The sequence below is a fragment of the Prionailurus viverrinus genome, chromosome A1 (genome assembly GCF_022837055.1).
Source record: "Prionailurus viverrinus isolate Anna chromosome A1, UM_Priviv_1.0, whole genome shotgun sequence".
Lineage (NCBI taxonomy): Eukaryota > Metazoa > Chordata > Mammalia > Carnivora > Felidae > Prionailurus > Prionailurus viverrinus.
Window position 1 is genome coordinate 198,204,135 of NC_062561.1, and position 18,483 is coordinate 198,222,617.

Here is an 18,483-nt window from a genome sequence, read left to right on the forward strand (position 1 = left end):
TATTTTTCCACCCCTTGGGGTCTGTCGCAGCATGCCAATTCCCAGCCAAGACCTCTAAAGGCCTGCCCTGCCCTCTCACCGTCCTTCTCCCTCCCTCCTGCTCTCTCCCTCTCTCTATCCTGTGACCACCGTGTGAACGAGCCTGGGCCACCTGCCAGATGATGAGAGGCTGTACCGCCAGAGCTGAGTCAGCTCACGTGTCTCAGATGCACGACAGAGCCCCGCCAAGATCAGCAAAGCTGACCTTCGGTCGATCACAGGCACGTGAAGGCGCTCGGCCAGGGCTGGCAGAACGGTTTACTGAGCCCGGCCACATTGCTAACAGGCAACAACGTGAGCCAAACAAATGTTTTTCTTAAGCCATTCCATTCTGGGGTGGTCTGCTACATAGCAAAAGCTACTTGATAGAGCAACAATCAGTGGAAGGTGGGCTGCAACCACTCTCTCCACAGGGTCTGTTGGCTCCGGTTGGCCTCAGTCTCCACTGCTCCCTTTCGCCTCGCACCGGGCACCTTGCTTCCCTCATTTCTGTTATCTGCCTCTCTCCTACTGAAATGTATTTAGTGACTGTTGCAAAAGCCTAAATTTGTTAAGACCCGTGGAATGATGAATCAAAGGAGGAAGTGAATGTAGGTTTTGAGGGGCAGGGAGGGGCTAGGACATGGGTACTTGAAAAGAAGGCTTCAGGGGGGTTGAGGGCATAAGGTAAGAGAGAGGAGGAGGGGAGGTAGCAGGAGGTTCCACATGAGATACCGTCATCTTCAAAGACCTAAATCGAGGCGCCTGGGTGGCTCAGTCGGATAAGCATCCGACTCCAGACTCTGGCTCGGGTCATGATCTCATAGTCCGTGAGTTCGAGGGCTGCGTTGGGCTCTGCGCTGACCAGGTGGAGACTGCTTGGGATTCTCTCTCTCCCTCTCTCTCTACCCATCCCTATTGCTTGCTCTCTATCTCTCAAAAAAAAAAAAAAGAGAGAGAGAGAAAGATCTAAATCTATATACTGTGTTTCTCTTGGGTGTAAAGGGAATGTCTAAGTAAGATGAAATGGTAATAACCTTTGTTCTTCCTGCACTATTCTGATTTCCAGAAAATAACCTTCATCTCTCTCCATTTGGTGAGCTTGTCCTGGGGAAGACATAAGCCTTTGTAAAACAGAAAAGAAGCAGGATAATCCCAGGCAAGGAAATATAAACAAGTCTTAAATATACAAAGGGATGACCAACTTTAATCACAAGAAAGAAATGCAACATGAAACTACACTGAGACACCATTTGTCACCTGTCTCAGAGGCAAATATCCTAAAGTTTAATAACATAGTCTGGTGAGGCTATGAGGAAACAGACACCCCTACCTTGGTCATGGGAATGCAACTTGGTGTAGCCTCTACAGAAGGAAATTTTGCAATAGTATCAAAATTATCCATACATAATATCTTTGACCTAGCAACCCATGTCTGGAATTTACCTCACAGAAATACCTGTACCTGAGTAAAATGACATATGCTCATAAATAATTACTCAACACTACCTGTAACATCAAAAGAAAAGAAGTGAACCAATGTCCGTTAATAAGAGACCAGTTAGGGGTGCCTGGGTGGCTCAGTCAGTTAAATGTCTGAATCTTTATTTCAGCTCAGGTCATGATCTCACAGTTTGTGAGATCAAGCCCAGTGTTGGGCTCTGTGCTGACGGAGCAAAGCCTGCCTGGGATTCATTCTCTCTCTCTCTTTCTCTCTCTCTCTCTGCCTTTCCCCCTCTCAGAGCTCTCTCACTCCATCTCTCTCTCTCACTCAACATAGATAAACATAAAAAAACAAAACAAAACAGAGACCAGTTAAATAAACTGGGAAACAGCCATGTGGTGAAGGATATGCCATTCACAGGATCACACATGTATGTGTTGAAATGGAAAGATATTGGGGCACCCGGGTGGCCCGGTTGGTTAAGCATCCGACTTTGGCTCAGGTCATGATCTCACAGTTCGTGAGTTCGAGGCCCGCGTCTGGCTCTGTGCTGACAGCTCAGAGCCTGGAGCCTGCTTCGGATTCTGTGTCTCCCTCTCGCTCTCTGCCGCTCTCCCACTTGCACTCTGTCTCTCTCTGTCTCTCAAAAATAAATAAACAAAAAGAAAAAAATTTAAACAAATAAATGGAAAGCTATCCAAGATACAGTGTAAGTGAAAAAAAATACAAACGTTCTTTAAAAAGGCAGTAAAATGATAGTATATATTTGTATTTGCTTGTGTTCGCACATAAGAACTTTGCCAAGATCCATAAGCAATTTCAAAGTGGCTACCTTAACGCTGGGGCTGGGAGTAGGACTTGGGTAGAGGAAGGGACAGGGTTGGGAAGAATTTTTGGCTGCCTAAATGTGGATGCTTTTAAGTTTCTGAACCATAACTGCTATCCATTCAAAATTTTAATTAAAAAAAAAAAACATTTGTTCTCTACGTATTTCCTTCTAGAGCTTCCACCCGCTGGGGCCAGCTCTGGGCAGTGAAGCCCCCCAGGGCAGTTCTGATCCTGTTTCGTGGGACAGTCTTCAGCTATCTGGAGAGAGGCCCTCCCGGGTGATACAAACCAGCTTCGTGCCACTGCCGTCCTGTCCCACAGCCCGTAATTCCAACCGCCTCACTGCCCTTCCTACGGTAGACATGAGTGCTGTTCGCCACATGTTTCTGTTCTTCCACCTCTGGACACATGGCAGGGTAGAAGCCCTGGCCTCCTGGTGGTCAGATGAAGCCACGTGATTAGTTCTGGCCCACGGATCACGAGAGCTGATAGAGACCATTTCTGGTCGGGAGCGTTTAATTACCAGCATTAGACCCTGCAGAGCTCTTTTCCCTTTGTCACAGTTACTGGCAATAATCCAGAGAGTGGCTCCCATCAAGCTTGGGCCCCAGTGTGAGGATGACACAGACAAGGGCCTCAAGTCAACCGCAGTGGCGCATAAGGAAGGCATAAACCTTTGCTGTTTGAAGCCGCCAAGAGCGGGGGGGGGGGGGGGGGGGGAGGGGGGATGTTTGTCTCTGCAGCCTCGCCTGACTGAGACACTCCTGAAGCAGCGTGAGCGGCACCAAGGAGGGGTGAGACCTTAACGGCTCCTGACCTCGGAGTCAAGGGCAGAGGAAACAAGTGCTCACTGGTCATACTACTTACACCACTGCCTCAATGATGCCCTGGATCTCTCGCTGAAGCTCTGGCTCCTTCCGGTAGGTCTCCACCAGCAGCAAGGCCTGGTCGTAGCTGGCGCAGTAGACCTTATAGACTCGCTCCAGCTCCTCTTGGAATTCCAGGAATAAGTTGCCTGGTGATGAAAGAGCGACAAGAAACCCTCAGAGGCATGTCTGTCCGTACCCTTGCTTGGGACACGGAGGTGTTGAGAGAGACAGCTAAGCCCTCGGCTCGGGAGTGAGGCTGCCAGGCCTAACCCGCTTTGTCACTTTGGGCACGTTCACGCTTCTTCCTGAGCTTCCGTTTTTTCATCTCATGTTCAAAAGGCTGCTAGAAGGATTAAGTGACAGGGTGATACAGGGCTCAGGCTGGTGCACTGTGAGTCTTAATAAATGGTAGGTATAATTATGGCAACGATATTAATAATTCCCCTACCTGTACAGTGCTTTACAGTTCATAAAACACACTCGTGTTATAGCTTTACAATTGTATCTTGACAATTACTGTGTGTGGCTGTAAGGGTTAAATTGTACTGTAGGGCTAACGCTTAGCTTGAAAGATAACAACTTTGTTCTGACACTGAAGGTCAAGAGATAACAACCTTGCTTTTACTCTTGTACATCATACTTCATACTCTTGTGTATCAGGCTTTACCAATGAAGGATACAAAAGCTCAAAAAAGAGCATCAGAGACAAGGTCAAGGAGATCCACTGGTTGCAACTTAGTGGCAGAAAGTCTAAAATAATCACCTCATTCGATAACTGTTTCTGACTCATCTGGCAACTGTTTCTAACTCATCTGGGAACTGTTTCTCTGTTCTGTTCCCAGATAACGATAAAACGATGTGATCGGCTTTAAAAACTCTGTACCCCGGCTGTTCGGGGCCACACTCTTATCAAGAGTGTTGGTCCTGATCGGTCGGCCTTGCCTCTCATTGTAATAAACTTTGTTGCAACTGTCACTGGTGCCGGTAGCATTCTGTTTCAGGAGTCGCGTGGATGCAACATGGCAAGTACAAGTTCAAACCCCCAGTTTACAAAGACACACTATAGCAAGCAGAGCATACACATGGACTCTGGAGTCAGAGAGAACGAGGGCCAGATCTCCGGTCAATCCTTCCCCAAGGGCATACCCTAGGGCAAGTACTTGACCTCCTGGACCCTCCATTTTTTCACCGATACATTGGAATAAAAATAGTATTCACTTCCAATTGTCTTTTTATGAGGATTAAATCAAATAACACATGTAAAAACACCTGACACAAACTCCTCACCAAATATTTACCGACTGCTTATTTATGGACTATATGCCAGGCACTCTTCTAAGCTCTGTGAACAAAACAAAGCCCCTGCCTCATGGAGCTTATATTCTAGTGGGGAAGAGAGACAGTAAATAAATGTATTATATTCGTCAAATTGAATATATGACGTTATACTGATTCTTGTTACCAAAAATCAAAACAAAACATTAGAAAGTAGTAGGAGAGCTATTTAAGGAAGTCCTCCATGAAGATGTGCATGCTTATCAGAGACCAGAAGCACATGGCCCTGGGAGTGTGTGGTGGGAACAGCAATCCAGGTTTAGGGGGAAAAAATCCAAAGGGCTTAAGGCAGGAGAGCACTTGGCATAAGGGCAGGAGCAAGAGGGGGAAGAATAGCCAGAGCAGAGTGAACGAGAACAGAAAGCAGAGAAAATAAACAGAAAACACAAGTCAGATCCCAAAGGGCCTCAAAGTAAGTAGGTAAGGTGGAATAAGGGGTTTGGATTTTATTCTAATTCTAATGGTGGTAAGAAGCAACCAGAGGGGTCTGAACAGGGGCGATCTGCTTTCTGTTTTAAATAGATTACTCTAGTGCTCAATTTCAGCAGCACATATACCAAAGTTGGAATAACATGGAGAAGGTTAATGCACAAAAATAAAAGGCAAGTCTGTGGAGCATTCCAAATTTTTAAATCAGAAATTTATGTGATTGGTTACTGCAGCAGGTGGATGGAATGGGGTGGAAAGAATGAGGGAATAGGATAGGATAGTAGGGATGAGAGGGAGCATGGACTGGATGGACTGGAATTGTAGGTATCAGTACGAACTCATGGTCTTAAATATATAAAGATAGATAGATAGATAGATAGATAGATAGATAGATAAGATAGAGATAGAAAGAAATGTAGATAAGTGCATATGCACACATTAGTATACACACATATATTTCCCAGCTCTATTAGTTGAGAGGGTAATGACACCCCAGGGGCAATGAGCATACCTAGAGCCTAGAACTTGGTGTCTAAATACCATTCCGCCAAAATAGGAACCAGAGCTCCTAGGAGAAATGGCTGATTCCAAGGATGGGACAGGGAAGTACAAGATGAACTTGGAACGTCTTGTGGTGTCTGAAAGTAAGGGTGTGCTCAAAAATTGTTGGAGGCATACAGAAAGGACACAGGAGCCAATGTGAAGGAGCTCTCAATGGCCAGCACTGGCATAATCTGAGCAAGAATATATATATAATATATATATAATATATTATATATATATAATATATATAATATATTATATATATATAATATATATATTATATATATAATATATATAATATAAAATATATAGTCCATATATAAATAAATAAAATATATATAAAAAGCCCAAGAGTCCATACTGATATAAATAACTGAATAAATGAATGGGCAAGAAAGGACAGTTCGTGCTTATAGAAAAATTGCAATTAATAAATGTAGAAGGAATAAGGGAAATAGAAAATTACCACAAGAACACCAGGAATAATTACTGCAGGGCAGAACCACTGATGGATGCTAAAATTAATGCTTACTTAAAATTAAGTTTGAAATGAAATAGAACGTTTGTATAATCTAAAAGTTTTTCTCCATATTTACTAATTGTAAGGGAAAAATAGTAACTTTGTAGAGGAAAAACACAGAAGACACTATCTTCTATTAATCATGTGATCAAAATTAACAATATTTTAAGTAATAACATATAGAAACATCATGTGCCCCTGTTCTGAGCCACTAAGAAGGACAGGACGTTAACCATGATCTTATTGCCAAAAATGTCCAACCTCAATTTAAGAATGAAATATAAAGTGTTTATAAAATATTTATAATTTATAAAATATAAATTATACATATATAAAATTTTACAAAATCTATAAAATCTTTTTAGTTTTAACAACTGAAAACCTCAAACTGAGGGATATACTATAAATCTGGCTTGGACTTTCCGAAGTGTTATGGTCCCAAAAGACAGACAGACTAAAGAAGTCTAAGGGAACATCACAATAAAACGAAATGTGGTACCCTAGGTTAGATCCCAGGCCAGAAAAAGGACGTTTATAGGTATGCTGTCAAAATGTGAGTGAGGTCAGGAGAGTCAATAGTGTTACAATGCTGTTAATTTCCTGGTTTACTGTGACTGTCTGAGATGTTAAAATTAGGGGATGCTGTATCGAGGGTTATTTAGGACCTCTGCATTATTTTTGCACTTTTCTATAAGTCTAAGCTGATTTTAAGATTCATTTTTTAAGATTTAAAAAGTTTAAAAAGAATTCTGAAGACATTATGCTGAAGGCCAAACACGACAGGACAAATTATTGTAGGATCCCCCTTTTGTGAGTTACCTAGAGTAGTCAAATTCACAGAGACAAAAAGTAAACTAGAAGTGACCAGGGGCTGGTTATTATTTGATGGGGACAGAGCTTCAGTTCAGGGTGAGGAAGTAGTTCCAGAGAAGGGCAGTACTTATGGTTGCACAACAATGTGAAGGTAGTTAACGCCATTGGACTCATACTTAAATATGCGTAAAATGGTACATTTCATGCTATGTGTATTTTACCACTATAGAAAAAAGTTTAAAAGTGAGTTTTAAAAAGGGGCACCTGGGTGGCTCAGTCGGTTCAGCGTCCGACTTCAGCTCAGGTCATGATCTCGCGGTCCGTGAGTTCGAGCCCCGCGTCGGGCTCTGTGCTGACAGCTCGGAGCCTGGAGCCTGTTTCAGATTCTGTGTCTCCCTCTCTCTCTGCCCCTTCCCTGTTTATGCTCTGTCTCTCTCTGTGTCTCTCAAAAATGAATAAACGTTAAAAAAATTTTTTTTTAATAAAAAAGTGATTTTTAAAAAACCCTGCACACAAAGGCTTATAACGGTTTTATTTATAACTGCCTAGACTTGGAAGTTACTAAAAATGTACTTCGGGAAGTAAATGCATAAACTGTGCTATGTCCATACAATGGAATATCATTCAGTGATTAAAAAAAGAAAAAGGAAAGAAATGAGCTATCTAAGCAGGAAAAGGAGAAAGCTTAAATGCACATTGCTAAGTGAAAAGAGCCACTCTGTGAAGGCTGTGTACTGCACGACTCCAGCTATAGGACACTCTGGAAAAGGCAAAACTATGGAGACAGCAAAAAGATCAGTGTTTTCCCCAGGGGGGAGGGGAGGGAGAGGGATGAATAGGAAGATTTTTAGAGCAGGGAAACTACAAAATTCTGGGGTTGGGGGAACGGGACTATATGAGAATTCTCTGTACGTTCCACTTAATTTTTCTGCAAACCTGAAGGTACTCCAAAAAGTAAAGTCTAGTCATTAAAAAAAAGATCTAGGGGCGCCTGGGTGGCGCAGTCGGTTAAGCGTCCGACTTCAGCCAGGTCACGATCTCGCGGTCCGTGAGTTCGAGCCCCTCGTCAGGCTCTGGGCTGATGGCTCAGAGCCTGGAGCCTGTTTCCGATTCTGTGTCTCCCTCTCTCTCTGCCCCTCCCCCGTTCATGCTCTGTCTCTCTCTGTCCCAAAAATAAATAAACGTTGAAAAAAAAAATTTTTAAATAAATAAATAAATAAATAAATAAATAAATAAATAAATAAAAGATCTATACTAGCTGTAGTATGTTGAGACTACATACTCAACATACAATCAATATAAAAATTATTCATGACATATTTTACTTTTTTTTTTTTTTTTTTTTTGGTACTAAGCCTTTGAAATCGGTTAAAAGGAGGAGTTAAAAGCGGTAATAGGAGTGGCTGTGAGAACGCTAGCTTCCTCAAGTACCCAGAAGAGTCTTTGGTTGTCCATCTAGGGGGAAGTGGCGAGGATGAAGACAAATATATTAGCCACGAAAGTGAGTGGGGAGCCGTGGACCACAGGAAGCCCAGCTGACCCCACTGTCTGCTGAAGGTACAGGTTGGGCCCCTGACCTCGACCAAGCCCCCCACGGGGTCACATGGGGACACACGGGCTGGTGCCTAGCCCAGCATGGTCCAGCCCTCGGCAAAGACGCCCACGGTGAGACTGCCACCCAGGACCGGTCCTCCTCTCCAATGCTGGTCCAGCCAATCTCCAGAGAGAACTCCCTCAGGAGAACCCCCAGAAGGGGGGGGAACAGGGAAAAGAGTACACAAAGCTGCAGCCAGGGAGAATCTGCATGCCGGGAGGTCAGCCAACTGCAGAGATCATCCCTGCTAAGAGACAGCCTGGGCGTAGCCTTAAAATCCAGGGCGGTTCCCACATTCTCCTGAACCTGGGTGCGTCGGCAGGCATGTGACTGAGAGCAAAGAAACTGTATCAGAGCCAGTGTGACCAGGACAGGGGCATTCCAGTAACTGAATGGCAGAGGAAGGCAAACTCCCAGAAAGCAGAGCTAGCCAAAGGAGCAGGAATGCCAGGAATAGGACAGTAAAGACTTAACTTCTTTCCCTCTTGTCCTGTGGTCACAGATTGCAAAGAAGTCACAGTAGTGAAAAAGTTCCTCCCAGTATCAAAAGACTACTCTGCTGAGACCTAGGATCAGTCAGAAAGGAAAAAAAAAAAAAAAAAGGGAGGCAGGATGGTCAAGAGTTAGGACTCTTGTTCAGCCTTGACAAGCCCTGCCACTCGGGTCTCAGGTTCTTCTTTTTTTTTTTATTTTTTTTTTTTAATTTTTTTTGAACGTTTATTTATTTTTGGGACAGAGAGAGACAGAGCATGAACGGGGGAGGGGCAGAGAGAGAGGGAGACACAGAATCGGAAACAGGCTCCAGGCTCTGAGCCGTCAGCACAGAGCCCGACGCAGGGCTCGAACTCGCAGACCACGAGATCGTGACCTAGCTGAAGTCGGACGCTTAACCGACTGAGCCACCCAGGCGCCCCTCAGGTTCTTCTTTAGTAAGATGGGGACAGTAAAAATAGTCATCAGCAAGTAACAGCATCGTGAAATGAAAGAGCTCGTATATGTTAGGTACTCAGAGTCGCGGCTGGCACATTTCAAAGAGGCAAAAACTGAGGCTCAGAGACATGAAGGGACTTGTGGGTGACACAGCCTTGCCAGTCAAGACTCCAAACTGTTAGACCTGCACTGCCCAGATACAGCAGTCACCATCCACATGTGGCTTTTGGGCACTTGAAATTTCAGGATCCCAATTGAGATGTGCTGTCATTGTAAAAGACACCGATTTCAAAGGCTTAGTACCAAAAAAAAAAAAAAAAAAAGTAAAATATGTCATGAATAATTTTTATATTGATTGTATGTTGAAATGTTAGTCTACAGACATACTGGGATAAAATCAAATATATCGTTAAAAGTAACTGCACCTGCTTCTTCAAGTTTTTTCAAATGTAGCTTCTCAAAAGTTTTCAAATAAATGTGTGGCTGGAATGACATTTCTATGGGACTGCACTGAGCTACAGCATGGTGCCCTGTCGTGAGACCACCCTGGGAGGGCCCCCTGGGAACGTCGGAGTTGCGTTGGAATCGTTCGTAATGACAGGGGACCTAAGTCATCTGGGAGGAAAAAAGCCTGTTAAAGACAGTCATGCTTGAGGCCCAAACTCTCTTAAAATGCCGTGGCCACAGGATTGCGAGAAAGGCGATCCTAGCATAGCAAGGCGTGGGGGCTGGACTGGGAATAAAGAGCTGGCAGGAGCCAGGGCAGTCTTGACCCAGCACAGAATGCACCAAAGAGAAGAAAAGCCACATGGATTCTTTGTGCCTCTTTTTTTGCTAACCACAATGGGCAGCGGACGAGGAGGCTATTCCGTGTAGACTCTACAGTCAGGAAATAGGACTGCCAAATTAGACGGGGAAAAATATAGGACTACATTTCAGTGGAATTTAAATTTCAGGTAAACAATGAATAAATTTTTGGTATAAGTATATCCCGAAGGTTGCATGGGACATCCTGATACTAAAAAAAATTACTCACTGGTCACATGAAGTTCAAATGTAATTGGGTACCTGTAGGGGTGCCGGGTGAGTGCCCAACTCTTGATTTCGGCTCGGGTTGTCGTCTCACGGTTCATGGGTCCGAGCCCTGCGTCAGGCTCTGCGCTGGCAGCATGGAGCCTGCGTGGGATTCTCTCTCTCTCTCCCTCTCTGCCCTTCCCCTTGCTTGAGTGTGCTCTCTTTCTCTCTCTCTTTCTCAAATATATAAATATGTAAGTATAAAAAAAAAGATATGTTAATTGGGCACATGTATTTCATCTGGCAACTCTACTAGGAAGGCAGGGAATGGAGTTGTCACCAGGTGTGGTCGGGAAACAAAGTGACATCCTGACTCTGACTCTTTGCTGCCAGTCAAGCAGGAAGGCAGAGACTGGCAGGCAAGGACCCTTAAACAAGGCACCACATCAAACCTCAAGCCCATAGCAACAGAAGAACCTAACCTCAGAGTCTGCAGCCCCTTAAGAGTGTCTTTGGCCTGAGGCTATACTGATTCCCACTCAAGCAGGTGGTGATTAGTAACAGAAACAAGGACAAAATGATAAAAGTTGAGAATAGCTTCCCAGGTACTTAAAAAAAAAATCTTGTTCTTTAATTTTGTATTCATCCGTCTTTTTGAGGAAATAGTAACTCATTCACATTGCTGTTTTAATAAGGAACTCTATTTTTTTTTAATTTTCTTTTTTTTTTTAATTTTTTTTAATGTTTATTTATTTTTGAGACAGAGAGAGACAGAGCATGAATGGGGGAAGGTCAGAGAGAGAGAGAAACACAGAATCCAAAGCAGGCTCCAGGCTCCGAGCTGTCAGCACAGAGCCTGACGCGGGGCTCGAACTCACGGACCGTGAGATCATAACCTGAGCCGAAGTCGGACGCTTAACCGACTGAGCCACCCAGGCGCCCCAGGAACTCTATTTTCAAGGGAAGAATAAACACGCGACACACAGGCTTTAATCCCATATCTGCTACATTGAAGCTATTAGGGGCAGTAGTTGAGAGCACTGGCTCTGGAGACCAACTGCCCGAATTCAAATCGTGGCTCCATCATTAGCCAAATGACCTTGAGCAGGTTAGTTCCTCTCTCTGTGCCTCTGTTTCCTCAACTGCACAATGAGATAACAGCAGCTACCTTTCGGGTGGTTGTGAAGATTAAATGAGTTAATACATGTACATCAGGACAATGCTAAGCATTTAGTAAACACTCAGAAACTAGGATTTCTACAAAATTTGTATATTTGTGGGGTGCCTGGGTGGCTCAGTCAGTTAAGCATCTGACTCTTGGTTTCGGCTCAGGTCATGATCTCGCGGTTTGTGAGTTCGGGCCCTGTACTGGGCTCTCCGTGCTTCGGATCCTCAGTCCCCACCACCCTCTCTCTGCCCCTTCCCCCTCACACTCTCTCTCTAAAATAAACATTTACAAAAATAATTATAAACACATTTTTAAAAAATTGGATGTTTGTTATTTTTAAGCCCCATCATGTCTAGGAAAGGGTAGAAGATTGGGGATGTAAAAGGCCACTAGGGTAGTCACGGTGCTGGGTGTCCCCCCCTCCTCCTCTCCTCTGCCTTCCCCCGACTCCACTCAAAAACCCCTGACCTACAAGTTTTGTCAAGTGACCCCAGGGCAGCAGATGAGAAGAGAATGAGGGACACGGGTGTGAGGTTTATACCCCCTTGTCCCTCCTTCTTCATGCCCTACAGTCATCCTAACCGTTCCAGAATGAGTACACTCCCACCATCTCTCAGCTGGGCGACAGGAAGGCTCCCGCTGGTCTCATGGTTCTACTGTCACCACCCCCTCACAACCCACTGTCCACAAGGGCCAAAGAGGTCTTTGAAAAGCGTGAATCGGACCATATCACTTTCCCGCTCAAAACTGGCCAATGGTTTCTCATCACACTCGGAGTAAAATCCAAACTCCTTACCATGGCCTAGAAGGCCCTACGTGATTTGGTCCTTCTCTGCCTCTTCCACCTTATCCCCTAACACACTCTCCTCACTAATTCCCCTGGAGCCACGCCAGCCTTCCTTCCGTCCGTCCTCCCAACATTCTAGGCTCATCCCTGTCTCAGGGCCTTTGCACAGCCACTCTCTCTGCTCTCCCTCCAGATCTCAGAGCTGTCTCCTTCCCAATAGTCAGGTCTCAGCTCAAATGTCCCCTTCTCAGGGGGACTGCTCTCATGCCCCAAAGTTACTACAACTGTTTCTTTTCTTCAAATTACAAATTGTTACCTAAAATTCTCTTATTTATCTGTTTATCTTCCGTCACTCTAACTTGCCAGACCTTTCAGAGTGGGAACGTGGACTCGCTTGTTGATACTGTGATGCCAGCACACAGCACAGGGATCGGCAGGTGCTCAGTAAATAACTGCGTCTAGTAAATAATGAAAAGCTCAGCCAGGCCACTGACCCATTAGTTCCTCCCTGTCTCTGGGCCCCGGTCTTCTCTTCTGTAAAGTGATGGGACTGGGCTGGATATTATCTGAGAGTCCTACCAGCTCTGACACGCTGTGTTTCAGGAATCCCCAAAAGAAGCTCCCATTGATTTGCATTTCCCTGGAATTCTGGAGGCGGTTCAGCAATGCCCACATGCTGAGGACAATTCCGTGGGAATCTGAGGCTGACAGCTGCCTTGTCTTTTGCTTACCAATTGAGTGCACTTGTTCGTCTTCCCTGGATGCTGTCTCTTGGAGATCGTGAAGAAATTTGCTGTTCACTTCAATGACATCATCGATGTTTGAGAACAGGACATCCAGGTCTCCCTGGGGCAGCTAGAAGAAACAAAGGAGCCATAGGAGTATCTGGGATTTGGGTTGAGTGGCTCTATTCACGGGCTTTGGAGAGCCGTCCAGAACATTCACACCATCAGGGGCCTATGACTCTTGGGGAGACCGCCCCAGTGGAATGTCTGCAAGGTTTAGAAAAATTTTATAAATTAGGTATAAATTAGGTACTCTTATCACTCTGGGGAAACAGGAAGGGATGGAGTGCTCAGCATGGAATGAAAGCTGAACTGGGTTTTTTTCCCCTAGATTTGCTGGAAGCTATCATTTTTCTCCTCTCAGTTTCCCCATCTGTCATATAAGGGTGGGAAGCTGGACTTCCTTCGAGCTCTGATATACTTGGCCCCCACCACCATTACCTTGAAATGTATTCTGAACTCCAGCCACTATTAACTGGTGGTACCACCGTGAGACAGAATGCAGGACATCTATATATGTGCACAGGCACATACAGGACATTGTGTGTGTGTGTGCGTGTGTGTGTCTATCCTGAATGCAAAATCAAGTAGGAAAAGCTAACTGTAGAAAAATATCTAGAGTAGGCTCTTATTTTTGTTAGAGTAAGTAACAATCTATATTTTTTGTTTAATGCCTACAGAGAAAAATCCTCATTTCTGGAGGATAAAATACGAGAGGCCTTTCACCTTCCACATTTCCTACTTGAGTATTTCATTCATTCAAGAAAAAATGAACCGAAGCCTATTATTTATGTGTCCAGAACTGGGGGATATATTGAACTAAACAGGCATTGCCCTAACTGAGCTTACATGCTAAGGGATTCTTAAAATCTTATAAAGAGAGCCTGTATTATTTCTGAAATCAGGAGAAAAAAAGATGTAAAAACCCATCATAGTGAAAACTTCTCCAGGTTACCATCTCCTAAATGAAACAATTAGAATATAGGTCAGTTTTGGGAGCGCCTGGTGGGGCACGGTCAGATAACCATCCAACTCTTGATTTCAGCTCAGGTCATGATCTCACAGTTCATGAGTTCGAGCCCGTTGTCAGGCTCTGCACTGACAGCAAGGAGCCTGTTTGGGATTCTCTCTGCCACTCCACCTTCCCCCCCCACCCCCACCCCACCCCCTCTCTCTGCCCTCTCCCCTCTGCTCACATGCACACACACTCTCTCTCAAAAATAAACACATAAACATTTTTTTAAAAATAGTATAGGTCACTTCAAGCAATCTGTTCTAAATCTGATAAAGGGCTATTTTATCCATTAGCTCATTTAATTCTCTGAGGCGATTACTCCTCTCCATTCAGCAGATGAATACACGGGAGGCTTCAATGTGTTAAAGACTTTGCTGGAGGTGGCATGGCCAATAAAGGGAAGTACCGGGGCTTACATCCAGGTGACTTCACGCCCGCCACGCCTTCCCCTCCATCAAGCCTGCCCCGGGAACAGACGTGCGGTCTCAGAAGCCAGGACCCACGTTTGCCCCTGTAAAGGGAGGCTGTGCGCAGCCCCACCCAGGTACCTGCTGCAGGCGGCTCCTGATGTCTGAGGCACAGAGCTGGAGCATGTGCAGGTAGGAGGCCTCGGTGTCAATGAGCTCTCTGACAGCCAGCCTCTGATGCAGCAACAATCTGTCCCCAGAGTCCCGACCTTCTCCGTCGGGACTCCCTGTACTGGAGGACGGCTCATCAGTCCCATGTTCAGCCATGTCAGCAGGTTCTAGGAAAGGCAAACATATCCCAACTCACTTCCGGGAGATCTGCTGGAACATGCTGTCTCTAATCCAAAGACGACTATTCATCAAGTGGCCTAAAAACATCTCTAGCTTACATACTGCAAGATGAACTATGTGTTAGCATTTGTGGGCAGTATCTGAATAATCTTAAAAGGCAGAACGCAGCTCAGATCATTGTTGACATTTTGCAGGATCCAGATAATGTGCTTGCCTAGCTTTTCTTCTATTCCACCCCCCACCACCCCCAGCTCTTGACCTAGATTTATTTATCTGGTTCAGCCAAGTCTATCGCACCCTCTATCCCAGGGATTGCCTCCTTTCTACCCCCACTACCTCATTCAGGCCTCACAACCCATCCCCTGGGCTATCTCCACAGCCTCCAGGAGTACCTTTCCAAGTCCAAACCCCTCTCCCTCCTGCTGCTCCCCACACCCATTCATCCTGGATGTGCTTCCAGTTTAAACTTCCTGAATCGAAGCTTGTGATCACGGCGTTCCATGCTGTGAGGCTTTAACAGCTCCCTGCTGCTCTGGGGTCCGGCTCCAACCTCATTTTTCCCTTCCACGGACATTCTCAGCAAAAGAGAGCTACGTGCTTTCCTCCATGCATGCACACTCACTTCCTGCCTCTGTGCTTTTGCACCTGCCGTGCCCCCCTCCCAGGACACTATCCTTGGACATTCATCTTCCCTAGATCCTCCCAGCCAGATGGAATTTCCCTCACTGAAACTCCCATGACCCCTTTATCTCTAGGTTTAAAAGTACAAATGGCAATACTATGGACCAACACGGCCTACTACAAAACACCCAGAAATGCTGGATCAGGTATAACCAACTTCCTTTTCACAGCCTGGTGGGGCTTGCAAGAGAATAAAGGGAATAGCAGGGCCCCCAAATAGAGGGAACTAGAAACCAGAGCAGGAGCAGCTGGGGCCCAAAGTGGAGAGGTGGGCAGGGAAGAGGACATAGCCAAACTCAGCGAACCAGGGACTTAGGTGCTGGTGTTCAGGCCAGAGCAGGAGACGAGCTTCTTCACAGAACTGGGACACCAAAAGACTCCAATGAAATGGTGCATCAAAAAAAAAAAAAAAAAAAAAAAGTCTCCCACTCACACAGAAGATAAGGTCATCTTGGTCTGGGTCCAACAGAGGACCAAAAAAATCCCCTCTGAAAATTCATAAAAGTAGCCCTGCCTTCACTGGGCTTTAGGTTCAAAGTGATATTACACATGTGGTCCAAGTAACCCAAAGCTGTGAAATTAACAGAAACAGTTGTAGACCAATGCTATTCTGAGTGCCCATGGAAAGATAATGTCTCCATGGGAATGCAAACTGGTGCAGCCACTCTGAAAACAGTATGGAGGTTCCTCAAAAAATTAAAAATAGAACTATCCTAGGACCTAGCAATTGCACTACTAGGTATTTATCCAAGGGATACAGGTGTGCTGTTTCGAAGGGGCACATGCACCCCCATGTTTATAGCAGCACTATCAACAATAGCCAAAGTATGGGAAGAGCCCAAATGTCCATCGATGGATGAATGGATAAAGAAGATATGGTATATCTACACAATGGAGTATTACTCGGCAATCAAAAAGAATGAAATCTTGCCATTTGCAACTACGTGGATGGGAACTAGAGGGTATTATGCTAAGCGAAATTAGTTGGTCCAAGAAAGACAAATATCATATGACTTCACTCATATGAGGACTTTAAGACACAGAACAGATGAACATAAGGAAAGGGAAACAAAAATAATATAAAAACAGGGAGGGGAACAAAACATAAGAGACTCTTAAATAGAACAAACTGAGGGTTACTGGAGGGGTTGTGGGAGGGGGGATGGGCTAAATGGGTGAGGGGCATTAAGGAATCTATTCCTGAAATCAGTGTTGCACTATATGCTAACTAACTTGGATATAAATTTTTTAATTAAAAAATTTAAATTTAATTAAAAAAAAAAAGAAATATAATGTATCCAGAAGAATATATCCTTAGCCTAGCCCATGTGGTACGCCAGTAGATAACCCTGTCCTGAAGATGAGTTGAGAATCCAAAATTATAAGAACTCCATGAAAATGAGAATTAGACCCCAAGAACATCAGAGAGTCAAACTATCACATACAAAGTATAAAATAAGCAGGAAAAAAAACCCATATTATAAAAAAAAACAAAAGACCTGTATGATTTTTTAATTAATTTTTTTAAGTTTATTTATTATTCTTGAGAGATAGAGACAGAGCATGAGCAGGAGAGGGGCAGAGAGAGAGAGGAGGAGACACAGAATCTGAAGCAGGGTCCAGGCTCTGAGCTGTCAGCACAGAGCCCCCAACGCGGGGCTTGAACTCACGAACTGCGAGATCATGACCTGAGCTGAAGTCAGCCGCCTAACCGACTGAGCCACCCCGGCGCCCCGACCTGTATGATTTTTTAAAGCACCAAATAAAACTTACAGTAGTTAAAATTTTAGCCTTTGAAATTAAAAACTGAATGGGCAGATTTTTTTTTTAATTTTTTAATGTTTATTCATTTTTGAGAGAGACAGAGTGCAAGCAGGGGAGGGGCAGAGACAGAAAGAGAGAGGGAGACACAGAATCCAAAGCAGACTCTGGAAGCTAGCACAGAGCCAGATGCAGGGCTTGAACTTGTGAACCCTGAGATCATGACCTGAGCCACTTAACTGACTGAGCCACCCTGGCACCCCCTGAATGGGCAGATTTAACAGACATCTAGAAAAGAGAAATCGCAAAAGGGCATATAGATCTGAAGAAATTATCTAGACTGCTAAAGAGAGAGAAAAACATGGAAAATATAAAAGAATTTAAGGGATGTGGATATTGAAATAAGAAGGTTCATGCATCAAATCTGAGTTCCAGAAGGCAAGAATAAAGAGAATGAGAGCAGGCAATATTCAAAGAGATGAGAGTAAGAATTGTCCAGAATTTATTTAAAAAAATATAAATTCTTGGGGCGCCTGAGTGGCTCAGTCAGTTAAGCGTCTGACTTCAGCTCAGGTAATGATCTCTCAGTTCATGAGTTTGAGCTCCTCATCAGGTTCTCTGCTGTTAGCACAGAGCCCGGTTCAGATCCTCTGTCTCCCTCTCTCACCGCCCCTCCCCAGCTTGCACTCTTTCTCCCTCTCTCAAAAATAAATAAACATTTTTTTAAAAAATGAATTATTAGATCCAGGAAGTACAAGTCCCTCTCAGGAGAAGTTTTTTTTTAAATTCACAACCATGGGGCGCCTGGGTGGCTCAGTTGGTTAAGTGACCGACTTCAGCTCAAGTCATGATCTCGCAGTTTGTAAGTTGGAGCCCTGCGCCGGGTTCTGTGCTGACAGCTCAGAGCCTGGACCCTGCTTCAGATTCTGTGTCTCCCCGTCTCTCGACCCCTCCCTTGCTCACGCTCTGTGTCTCTCTGTCTCTCAATAATAAATAAATGTTAAAAAAAAAAAAAACTTAAAATTCACATCTAAACACATTGAAGAGAAACTGCAGAAGCTCGAAGGCCTAGAGAATTTATCTTTTTATGTTCCTGTTCTCAGGAAACTATGGGAGAATGTGCTCCACCAAAATAAATAGAAAAAAAAAAAAGACATGGGGTACAGGGGACTGGTGATCAAACGTGAGAGC

At 44.5% G+C, this 18,483-nt stretch overlaps 1 protein-coding gene across 1 annotated transcript in view; it reads right to left on the bottom strand.

Moving 5' to 3' along the window:
* Positions 1-18,483, bottom strand: part of ARHGEF37 (Rho guanine nucleotide exchange factor 37) — a 57,458-nt gene that overhangs the window by 23,301 nt on the left and 15,674 nt on the right. The window contains exons 2-4 of the mRNA XM_047870224.1: positions 14,641-14,837; positions 13,024-13,147; positions 3,158-3,305 (exon numbers count right to left, since the gene is read on the bottom strand). Coding sequence (XP_047726180.1) covers positions 3,158-3,305; positions 13,024-13,147; positions 14,641-14,826 — 458 coding nt within the window. The 5' untranslated portion in view covers positions 14,827-14,837. The remainder of the gene's footprint in view (positions 1-3,157; positions 3,306-13,023; positions 13,148-14,640; positions 14,838-18,483) is intronic.